Consider the following 12,257-nt stretch of genomic DNA (forward strand, 5'->3'; position numbering starts at 1 on the left):
AGAGGACTTGCATATCTGGTCACTTAGTTCAACCATCAAATATTTTTGAGGTCAACATCGGCCATAAGGTCATAGGCCAAAGGGCAATAACTTATTTTAGGGATTTTTTTGCAAATATTGTGCTATGCACGACATATTTCTTATTTCCACCATAGGTGCAACTCCACCTGTATAATTTTTTTAACGATAATTATGACTATGGGTCATGTGGTATGTGCGCCATCTTGGAAAAACCGAAAAGGTTTGCACCTCTATATCTCCGAAAGCTCCGAATCGAAAAAATTGAGACAGGGCTCATTGTAAAGAACTCTCCATAGGGAATAAAATATTTTAATGATGATGTCATAGGTGCCTCCATTATAACATCATAATTTTACAAGTACAAAACTTCATCCGATTAAGATGAAATTTCTTGAGCGTCATCTTGGGATAAATTGGTGGAGAATTTTTTATGACGTCATCGGTCACATGGTTCGGCCGCCATTTTGGAAAACCAAAAAACTTTGCACCTCTATATCTCTGAAAGTGTTGCATAGAAAAAAATTGAGACATGGCTCATCGTAAAGAACTCTCCATGGGGAATAAAATATGTTAATGATTATGTCATAGGTGCCTCCATTATGATGTCATAATTCAACAAGTACAAAACTTCATCTGATCAAGATTAAATTTATTGAGCGTCATCTAGGGATACAAAAGCCTTAAAAACCACTGAAAACATCCTGGTGAGGGTCTGCAATCTCTGATGGCTCTTTCTTGTTCTTATTGTTTGCTTGTCTGTTTGTGTGCAGGATATCTCAAAAAGTTCTGGACGGATTCAGACGAAATTTGTCAGAGATGTAGAGTATGTGACGAGGACAAAATGATTACATTTTGGTGAAGATCTGGATTCAGCTACTAGAATGTTTTAAGTGATTCTTCACCATGGGGAGATAGGGCCAAAAACGATACATAGCAGGATATCTAAAAAGGTTATCGATGGATTTGGCCGAAACTTGTTGGACAGGTTGTGTGTGTGACAAGGAAGAATCAATTCCATTTTGGTGAGGATCCGGATCCGGATCCAGCTCGTAAAATTATTTAAGTGATTCTTCGCTATTGAGTGATATGGCCAACCAAGTGGAAGTATGCTCTCTACTGAGTGCCGGTCTAGTTATTAATGGAATGCCTTTCTTGAAGGCACGTTTGTGTGGAGGTGATCCAGAATGCAATGTCAAATGCATTGAGAAACTCCACAGGCAAATGAACAGCTTATTTTACAGTGAGAGTAGTATTTGTTGATATGCATTGTGCCTGTTCACCTGACAACGCATTTATGAGTTCTGCATTGAAATAATTGACCATCAGATTGAGTTGTGCTGGTATGGCTCGTTCACTCAGCCACTTAGTATCATCTTGAATATCTGCATACACCTTTTTGGTCAGATTCTGTGCTGCATCTGCAAGAGTTCCAAATTTTTATGTAAACAAAATATCTGGAGGGTCATTGACATGACAACTGCCACTCCTAGAGTGAGCAGCAGGTGTGCAAAGGTTTCAGCATCAGCAACACCTTGGAGATGGAGTCGTGTTCTATTGGCATATTGTTGCACATATCTTTTCAGATCTTGTTGTTCACATTTTGTTTAACGTTGATGACATTTGTTGTTCTTTTACGAATCTCGTAGAGTGTTGCTCTTCACTTTCAGAGATCCTCTGTGCACATAGTTGTTCTCATTGTTTTGCCAATTGTGTATTGTGTTGCTCCTCACTTTTAGATTTCCTATGTGCACATAGTTGTTCTCATTGTTTTTCCAATTGTGTATTGTGTTGCTCCTCACTTTTAGAGTTCCTTTGTGCACATTCTTGTTGTCATCGTTTGGCCAATCGTATCGTGCGTTGCTCTTCACTTTCAGAGTTCTTCTGTGTATGTTGCTGTGCTCGTTGTTTTGCCAATTGTGTATTGTGTTGTTCCTCACTTTTTGAGTTCCTTCGTGCACATTCTTGTTCTCGTATTTTGGCCAATTGTGTGGTGTGTTGCTCCTCACTTTTAGAGTTCCTCCGTGCACGTTCTTGTTCTCGTCGTTTGGCCAATTTTGTAGTGCGTTGCCCTTCACTTTCAGAGTTCCTTTGTGCACGTTCTTGTTCTCGTCGTTTGGCCAATTGCGTAGTGTGTTGCTCCTCACTTTTAGAGTTCCTTCGTGCACGTTCTCGTTCTCGTCGCTTGGCCAATTGTGTAGTGTGTTGCTCCTCACTTTTAGAGTTCCTCCGTGCACGTTCTTGTTCTCGTCGTTTGGCCAATTTTGTAGTGCGTTGCCCTTCACTTTCAGAGTTCCTTTGTGCATGTTCTTGTTCTCGTCGTTTGGCCAATTGCGTAGTGTGTTGCTCCTCACTTTTCGAGTTCCTTCGTGCACGTTCTTGTTCTCGTAGTTTGGCCAATTGTGTGGTGTGTTGCTCCTCACTTTTAAAGTTCCTTCGTGCACGTTCTTGTTCTCGTCGTTTGGCCAATTGCGTAGTGTGTTGCTCCTCACTTTTAGAGTTCCTTCGTGCACGTTCTTGTTCTCGTCGTTTGGCCAATTGTGTAGTGTGTTGCTCCTCACTTTTAGAGTTCCTCCGAGCACGTTGTTGTTCTCGTCGTTTGGCCAATCGTGTAGTGCGTTGCTCTTCACTTTCAGAGTTCCTCTGTGCACGGTGCTGTGCTCGTTGTTTTGCCAATCGCGTAGTGCGTTGCTTTTCACTTTCACACTTCCTTTGTGCATATTGTTGTTCTCGCTGTTTGGCCAATCGTATAGTGCGTTGCTCTTCGCTTTCTGAGTTCCTTTGTGCGCTGTGTTGTTTTCGTTTCGTGAATCTTAAAATGTGTCCCAATTCACCATCAGATGTCTTTCGCACACACTGATGTTCTGGTAGTTGTGTCAAGCATTGCCAATATCCTTCAAATATCATCCGTGCACATTTTTGCTCTTCTTGCTGCTCTGTTAACTGTTTGGTTTTTTTTTTATGAGAGCATTGTTGTTCATATCTTTTCTGACATTGTTGCTCATGTCTTGTTGGACGTTTTTCTCGATTGTTTACTAATCTTGAAGAGCGTAGCCCTTCACTTTCAGAGTTTCTTTGTGCACGTTTTTGTTCTTGCTGTTTATCCACCAAGGATGCCAGGTGTTCAACTTCACCCTCAGATGTCGTCCGCACACATTGCCACTCTTCACTTTCAGATTTTCTTCGTGCACGTTTTTGTTCTTGTTGTTTATCCACCAAGGATGTCAGGTGTTCCACTTCACCTTCAGATGTCCTTCACACACATTGATATTCTGTTAATTGTGTCGAGTATTGCTCCACCTCCTTCAGATATCATTAGTGCAAATTGCTCTATGCTACGAGTTGACGGCGATGAGTTCTTGAGTGTGCTTCCGTGCAAGAGGCAGGGATGCAAGTAATCTCCACAGTATACTTGTAATACCCTCTCCCAGCACCACCGGGTGGTGCTATACGGTACACATAGTGGATGATGACAAACAGATGCCTACATAACATATTTTTTGGTTTTATTATATAGACTAGCAGAGTACCCACTCCCTAGCTGGGTGAAGTTCTGCATTACTTGCTGATAAAAGTATAGTCTGTGTTTTGCAAGAAGATTATAGACGTTTGCGTGGTGGGCGTTTAAAAGGTTCTAAATAGTCCAAAGGTCGAAGCTCTAAAGTCTAAAGGATATGTTCCAACAGTACAGGGTGGCCACAATGGCTAAGATATAAGGCAATGCCACAATTCTTACAAGGGGTGACAAGACATTGTGGCCACCCTGTAGTGAGTGTCTCAGGTGTCGAAAGGGTCTCATCTCTCAAGCAGGTAAAAAGGGTCTAACAAGATCTAAGTGGTCAAAAGCTCTAAATGGCCGAGGGTCCAAGCTGTCTAATCCATCTGAAGGGTGTAAGGGGTCCAAATCGGCGTCGTCATGGTCGGCGAGGTCACGTCTTTTCGAAGCTGTCCACGCACTCACGCTTTCGAAGTTAAGTAATATTGTTCACAATTGTGTTTTTGTCGAAACTGTATTTATCCTTCGGTGTGTGTACCTATAGTGTGTCCTCAGGAAGATTGTCGGTGTTAATTTTTCATACCTGCATAGAAAATCGTCGGTTAATTCATGTCGCGTCTTTTGAGGCCTTGCAGGCTACTGTATCCTACCTTGGGGCTTTGTTTTTCTCTCAGCGGTCCATCGATTGTGCTCCAATTATTTTCGTTCTCTTAGTTTTCCCAGTCTTTTCACCCCATACTTCCTTGTTTAGAATCTCAACTAAAAAAAAAAAAACTAAAAAAATATTTCCTTCTCTGTTCATATTCGTTGTTCTTATTCGTTTATTCGTTGTTCTTATTTGTTCGTTCGTTCTTCGATCACATGTTTCACCCCCATTTCCCCAGATAGTTTTCACTGCTCAATTTTAAAATGTTTAAACTTTCCCCTGAAGTACTGTATTCTGTCGTATATTATGACACCTTTATCTTCTTCTTCTTATTCTTCTTTAAAAGGATGCTTACGACTTGCCCACCAAATCTATTCATTCCAAAAAAAAATTCCATCTCTTACAGTTCCTCTTTCATACATTCCCTAACCTCACCTGCACTCCACCCCCCCCCCACACCCCCCCCCCCCTCCAGCATCCTTGAACGTATTTTTGACTCGAAGGTCACAAGAAACTCATTTTGCAATAAATGTTCATTTCCCATTAATCGTACACTTTCTAAAATCCAATCTCACCCCTCCCCTCCAAATCTTCCCCATCACCCCTCCCCTCCAAAACTTCCCCATCACCCCTCCCCTCAAAATCTCTCCCCTTGCCCCTCCAAATCTTCCCTATCACCCATCTCTGTCAAATCTTCCCCCTTGCCCCTCCCCTCCAAATCTTCCCCATCACCCATCCCTTTCAAATCTCCCCCCTTGCCCCTTCCCTCCAAAACTCCCCCCACACCCCTCCCCTCTAAGACTCTCCCTCACCCCTCCCCTCCCAGACTCCCCCCCACCCCTTTGTATACAGAGTCGAGGCTCGTGAAAGAGCTAACATGTATCAAACAAACAAGCAAACAAGGTATATAAAAAGGGGAGTGGTCGACAAGATGGGGAGAGAAGGGGAGGAAGCACACAAACACAACATTTGAGAGCAGGGACATCGGAAGATGTGTGGGAGGGAGAGGGCCTGGGGGGAGGCAGGAGAGGTATAAAACGCAAGGACACCAAGGACTTCCAGGAAAGAAGACAAAAGTCACCTCAAAAAAGTGGATTTGGGGTGAAATTAGTGGGGGTAGAAAAGATCAAGGTTTTGGATTGGGGAAGATAAGAGATGGTGGTGAACAGCCGTTTTAAAGACCTGGAGGGAGGAGTGGGATTGAAGAGAGTGAGGGAGTTTGTTCCAGAGGCGGGAGAAAAGAGGAATGAAGGAGTGAAGGTGAGCAGAGAGTCTTGATTTTGGCAGTTTAACCATAAGAGGGTTGAAGGCAGATCTTGTGCAACCTGTAGGAATATTTGGGGGACAGAGCCCAGAGAGAGCTGGGGGAGCAAGGCCGGAGAGGAGTCGGAAAGACCACCAACCTGCCTACGGTGAGTAAGTGAAAGGCCCTCGGAGATAGCGTCATCGCGGGAGATTCCAATGATTCTGAACGCTTTGGTTTCAACAGCGTGAAGACGAGCTAGGTGTGAGGCAGGAGCACCAGCCCAGAGGGGAGAGCAGTATTCCATTGAGCTGCGGATGAAAGCCTTGTATGTGGTAAGGAGCTCAGGTGTGCCAAGGAAGGACTTCGCACGACGGAGGATGCCCAGTCGGCGACTGGCTTTGGAGGCCAGCTTGGAAATGTGGTTTTCCCAGGAAAGATCATGGCAGATAGTGAGACCCAAAAGCTTGAGTGACAGAACTTCTTGGAGAGGATTATTCACAAAGTAGATGGGAGGGTTGTCCAGTCGGTCTTTTCGGAGAGACATCGTAAGAGTGTGAGATTTGTCAGGATTGAAAGACATGTTCCACTTGTTTGCCCAGTCTGTGATTTTGTCCAGGTCTGCAGAGAGTGAGGAGGCTGCAGACTGCCGATCTGAGGGATGAGGAATGGAGCGGCAGAGAGTGGAGTCATCAGCAAAGAGATAGAGAGGATTTTCAAGAGAGTCAGAGAGATCATTGATGAAGACCAGAAAAAGCACAGGGCCCAGAACACTGCCTAGGGGAACTCCAGCCTGAACAGGAAGAGGAGATGAGAGAAACCCATTCAGGGCCACACGTTGACTACGACAAGAGAGGAAGTCCGCCAGCCATGCGTGGAGATTTCCATGGATACCAAAGGAGGAGAGTTTGGTGAGCAGAGCGGGGTGCCAGACCGTATCGAAGGCACGTGATATGTCGAGGGAGACAGCTCTAATTTCCTGTTTGGCATTGAGGACCCCCATCCATTGTTGAGACAGCAGAAGCAGCATGTCCAGAGTAGAGTGACCTGGTCTGAAACCAAATTGATGATCAGAGATCAAGCCATTGGAGAAGAGGAAAGATTTCATATCTGAAGCAATGATGGATTCCATGACTTTGCTGATAATTGGGAGAAGGCTGATTGGTCTGTAGTTGCTGGGATCTGTTTTTGCACCTTTTTGTGCAAATGCTCCCTTTTCCTCTTCATTAATGGTATGGACCTCAAACATCCGGGGCCTTCGCTCAAACTTGACTGATCTCTCCACACAGGCTGCTTCTGACAAACCAGACGCGATCTGCTTAACAGAAACGTTCCTCCTTCATGATGTCTCTGATTCCTTAATATCTTTCCCGGGTTACTCCCTCCTCCGGTATGATAGACCTGAGCCTCGTCCTGGAGGTGGGGTTGCTATCTTTATCAAAAACTCTGTTCCTCACTTGCCCTGCAATGCACTCTCTCCACCTCACCCCCAGGAATACCTCTGGCTACGGCTTCCCCTTCGCTCCCACCTTTTGTTCATATGTGTGCGTGTTGTGTGTTGTACAAACAGTGATGACTCCATCTACATCTCGCTGTCTGATAATATGGACCAACTTTTATCGACTCATCCCAACTCTCTCTTCCTCATATGTGGTGATTTCAATTGTCACCATGCCAGTTGGCTGGGTGTGGGTACCTCTCTCACCAGCCATGGCTCCTCAGCAAAGGACTTCTGCGACTCACTGGGACTGACATAATCTGTCAATTTCCCGACCCGGATCTCAGTCAATGTTGCATCTTCTCTTCTGGACTTGGTTTTGACGAACTTCCCTGAAAATGTCTGCTGCTCTTCTTCTGCTCCAATCGGCTCATCTGATCATGTGCTTGTTCGAGTGGACATCTCTCTGACCATTCTCAGAGAGCTTCCTCAGCGTCGACGAGTCTGGCATTTCAATCAGGCCAACTGGCACGGTCTTCAAGCAGCCATGAATCATCTGGACTGGTCTCCCATCTCCACCGCCTCTGACATCAACTCATCCTGGGAATTCTTCCAAAGTAAATTGCTCTCTCTCGTGCACAGATTTATCCCATCTCGTCTTCAGTTGTCATACCCTTCCTCCCGTCCATGGTACATGGAATCTTGTGGTGAGGCTGTTGCCTAGAAACAACTTGCCTTCGTCTCCTGGAAAGCAAATCCAACGGAAGGAAATCTCATTTCCTTTCACAAAGCCCGAAACAAGTGTGTGTCCACCCTCAGGAGAGCCAGGAAACAATATCTCTCCGTTCTCAAGACCGAACTCTCTTATCTGTCTCCCTCTTCCAAATCCTGGTTGCGTCTGGTCAAATCTGTTTCTGGGGTTTGTTCCCCCTCCATCCCCTCCCTTACCTCAAACAGCTACACAGCTGACTCCACACGTGAAAAAGCTGAATGCCTCAACTCTGTGTTTGCCTCTAAATCTTGTGTCCCAAACACATCCCTCTCTGTACCCATCCTACCCAGTCATACCCAGCTGCTCCTGGACTCTGTGTCCTTTCCTCCTGACAAGGTGGAAAAGTTTCTGTCAACCCTCGACTCTGATTCTGCAACTGGACCTGACAGCATCAGTCCACTGGTCCTAAAATCCTGTTCTTTCGCTCTTTCACTCCCTCTCTCTGTTCTCTTCACCCTCTCTTTTGCTCAAGGTCATCTGCCATCTGCTTGGAAATCAGCCAACATCACCGCTTTACACAAAAAATGTGCAAAAACAGATCCTAGCAACTACAGACCAATCAGCCTTCTCCCAATTATCAGCAAAGTCATGGAATCCATCATTGCTTCGGATATGAAATCTTTCCTCTTCTCCAATGGCTTGATCTCTGATCATCAATTTGGTTTCAGACCAGGTCACTCTACTCTGGACATGTTGCTTCTGCTTTCTCAACAATGGATGGAGGTCCTCAATGCCAAACAGGAAATTAGAGCTGTCTCCCTTGACATATCACGTGCCGTCGATGCGGTCTGGCACCCCGGTCTGCTCACCAAACACTCCTACTTTGGTATCCATGGAAATCTCCACGCATGGCTGGCGGACTTCCTCTCTAGTCGTAGTCAACATGTGGCCCTGAATGGGTTTTTTTCATCTCCTCTTCCTGTTCAGGCTGGAGTTCCCCAAGGCAGTGTCCTGGGCCCTGTGCTTTTTCTGGTCTTCATCAATGATCTCTCTAACCCTCTTGAAAATCCTCTCTATCTCTTTGCTGATGCCTCCACTCTCTGTCGCTCCATTCCTCATCCCTCACATCGGCAGTCTGCAGCCTCCTCACTCTCTGCAGACCTGGACAAAATCACAGACTGGTCAAACAAGTGGAACACGTCTTTCAATCCTGACAAATCTCACACTCTTACGATGTCTCTCCGAAAAGACCAACTGGACAACCCTCCCATCCACTTTCTGAATAACCCTCTCCAAGAAGTTCTGTCACTCAAGCTTTTGGGTCTCACTATCTGCCATGATCTTTCCTGGGAAAACCACATTTCAAATCTGGCCTCCAAAGCCAGTCACCGACTGGGCATCCTCCGTCATGCGAAGTCCTTCCTTGGCACACCTGAGCTCCTCACCACATACAAGGATTTCATCCACAGCTCAATGAAATACTGCTCTCCCCTCTGGGCTGGTGCTCCTGCCTCACACCTAGCTCGTCTTCACGCTGTTGAAACCAAAGCGTTCAGAATCATTGGAATCTCCCGCGATGAAGCTAACTCCGAGGGCCTTTCACTCACTCACCGCAGGCAGGTTGGTGGTCTTTCCGTCTTCTACCGACTCCTCTCTGGGCTCTGTCCCCCAAATATTCCTCCAGGTCGCACAAGATCTGCCTGCAACCCTCTTATGGTTAAACTGCCAAAATCAAGACTCTCTGCTCACCTTCACTCCTTCATTTCTCTTTTCTCCCGCTTCTGGAAAAAACTCTCTCACTCTCTTCAATCCCACTCCTCCCTCCAGGTCTTTAAAACAGCTGTTCACCACCATCTCTTATCTCCCCCCATCCAAAACATTGATCTTTTCTACCCCCGCTAATTTTACCCCAAATCCACTTTTTTGAAATACCGACTTCTTTTCTGGAAGTCCTTGATGTCCTTGTGTTTTATACTTCTCCCACCCCCCTTCCCACGCCGAATCGCCCCAAGCCCTCTCCCTCCCACACATCTCTCGATGTCCCTGCTCTCAAATGTTGTGTTTGTGTGCTTCCCCTTCTCTCCCCATCTTGTCTACCGCTCCCTCTTTTTATATATTTTGTTTGTCTGTTTGATTTGTTTGTGTGATAAATGTTAGTTAGCTCTTTCACGAGCCTCGATTTTGTATACAAAAAAAATAAATTAAAAAATGGTGTTGCGGTCTAGGGGGCCTTAAGGGACTTAAAGGGTGCAAAGGTCATAAGTTTCTTGGGGTCACAAGGGTATAAAAGGTCCAAAGGGAGAAGTGATCTAACAGTGTCTAAGGTGTTGAATGGGTCTTACAGGTAAAAGGGAAGAGGTCTAAAGGATAGTGGGGCCTTAAGGGTCCTGAGAGTATTTGTGGTCTAAAGGTCTTATACAATCTTAGGGATCATCGGGGGTCTTAGGGATCTTTGGGGTCTTAAGACTCTGTAAGGCCCCTAAGATCCTGAAGGGTTTTGGGGGTCTTAGGTTTGTAGGAGTCTTAAGGGTCTTAGAGGTCTTTATGGGTCTTCAAAGGTCTAAGGGGTCTCATCAGTCTAAAGGTTTAAAAGGTACACTCAAATAGTACATAATTAATAGACATATAGTCACATAGCTTCACGGATGGCCGGACCGTATTTTTTGTTTGTTTGTTACTGTATATAGATGATAGTGTAATCATACAAAAAGATGCAATTTGGTGTCTGTTTGTCTGCTTGTCTGCGACCAATGCATTTAGTCGTCACTCATCCAATCTCAACCAAACTTGACATGGGAACTAAGTAGCACAAGACAAAGGTTTGAACTATTTGGATTGACCCTTCCACCTCTTCCCTACCCCACTCATCCCCCTTCCCTCCTTGCTCACCCACACCCCCCCTCCCACCGCCACCTACACCCCCGGAGGTTCCAAAGGTGAAGCCGCCACATCAGCTATTTAAATGTGTACCGTGTAGCACCACTGCCGATGGTGATAGGAGAGGGCATTACAAGTGACACTTCAGAGGCCTTAATTCTATCATAAGTAAGAGGCCTTTTCCTTATTTTTGCTTTAAAAATAGCCTACGGTGCTTTAGACTCGACTGCAAAAAAAACGGAGGAATTCACATGTTTTATTGCCTTTTTCTCCCTTGCAAAACACCATGTTAAGGTGTATACATAGCAGCTTGGTCGTCATTCCATGTTATTGTGGCGTTTTCCCAAGGCCAATTCCGACAACAAAAGTAGTAACAACAACAATAATGATAAAAATAATGTATAAAAAACATAATAATAATATAAACAATAACAATTGTTAATAATAATAATAATAATAATAATAATAAGGATAATAACATGACACCTTACCCCATTACCCCCTCCCAGCCACTCCCATAGGGATGATTGTCATCATTTTTACATTCATTACAAATTTACCTGCAAAGTACCTTGTGCACATCTACCTCAGCCAACAGTATTTGGCAATATTCCTTACTTGGATCGATCTTTGGAAAATATTTATCCTGAATGAGCTTCTGGAAGAGGTGACAATCATTATTGGGTACGGATCAGGTACAGCAATCATATTAAGCTCCCATTATCAACACACATGCGGTTTTGTCCCATCCTTCTTTCGAATTATGACTTGCGATGAGTGCGGCAAATTAGACGACCCAATAAGCTGCATTTTTAACATAGCCAGGTATAGCCTGGTCCTTATAGCCTGAACACCCTAACACGACGCTCCTGCAAATGGCCTTGACCATACAGGCTCATTTTGTAGTACGATCTGTGATGACAAACGAATGTCATGGTTCCCGGAAAATCTGTAAAGATGGTTTGATACTGGAGGGATCTCTCAATCGAAGGATCTCAAATCCTCACTTTTGAGCAAAGGTGAGCTGTTTGCTCCCGTTACCTTAGGGCTTAGACTCAGAGGTTCTAATCTACCAATGAATTGTCATCAACAACTGCATCCTCCATGCTTGTTTCACCAGCCGCCACAACAGCAAAAATTACATCCATTTTGGAGCTGGTGTATTGTACTTGAGTCTATTTTGATTGTTTTTTTATTTGCAGCCATTAATTGACCATTTGGTCCAAACTTCACATCGATAATCAGAATAATGTTTTACCAATATTTACCTCCGCCACCAAAGGTGGATGGAGGTTATGTTTTTATCCCTGTCTGTCTGCCCTTTTGTCTGTCTGTCCGTTTGTGAACAAAATATCTCAAAAAGTTGTGGACGAAATTTGGTAGAGATGTAGCGTATGTGAAAAGGACGAAATGATTAGATTTTGGTGTAAGGGATTCGGATCCGGCTCATCGAATTTTAAAGTGATTCTTCACCATTGAGAGATAGGGCCAAAAACGATACATAGCAGGATATCTCAAAAAGTTGTGGACGGATCTAGACCAAACTTGGTGGAACGCTTGGGTGTCTGACAAGGAAGATTCTATTCGATTTTGGTGAAGATCTGAATATGGATTCGGAGGTGAGAATTATTTAATTTTCTAAGTGATTAATTCACCATTGGGAGATTGGGCCAAAAACGATACAAAGCAGGATATTTCAAAAAGTTGTGGACGGATGATTTTGATTAAATGCGGTTCTGTATTGTGATTTTCTGCTCTACTCTGGAATACAAAACGTAAACTGTTCACCTGGCAGAGGTATGCTCTCGACTGAGTGCCGTTCTAGCT

General features: G+C 44.6%; 1 protein-coding gene across 2 annotated transcripts in view; it reads right to left on the reverse strand.

Moving 5' to 3' along the window:
- Positions 1–301: 301 nt before the first annotated feature.
- The window catches only part of LOC137416316 (uncharacterized), a 28,851-nt gene continuing 16,895 nt past the window's right edge, over positions 302–12,257 (reverse strand). For both annotated transcript variants that reach the window (XM_078770471.1, XM_078770472.1), the window contains exon 4: positions 302–3,271. In XM_078770471.1, the coding sequence (XP_078626597.1) occupies positions 1,852–3,271 (1,420 nt within the window). In that variant the 3' untranslated portion in view covers positions 302–1,851. The remainder of the gene's footprint in view (positions 3,272–12,257) is intronic.

The sequence above is a fragment of the Myxine glutinosa genome, chromosome 1 (genome assembly GCF_964187855.1).
Source record: "Myxine glutinosa chromosome 1, kmMyxGlut1.1, whole genome shotgun sequence".
NCBI classification, from domain to species: domain Eukaryota; kingdom Metazoa; phylum Chordata; class Myxini; order Myxiniformes; family Myxinidae; genus Myxine; species Myxine glutinosa.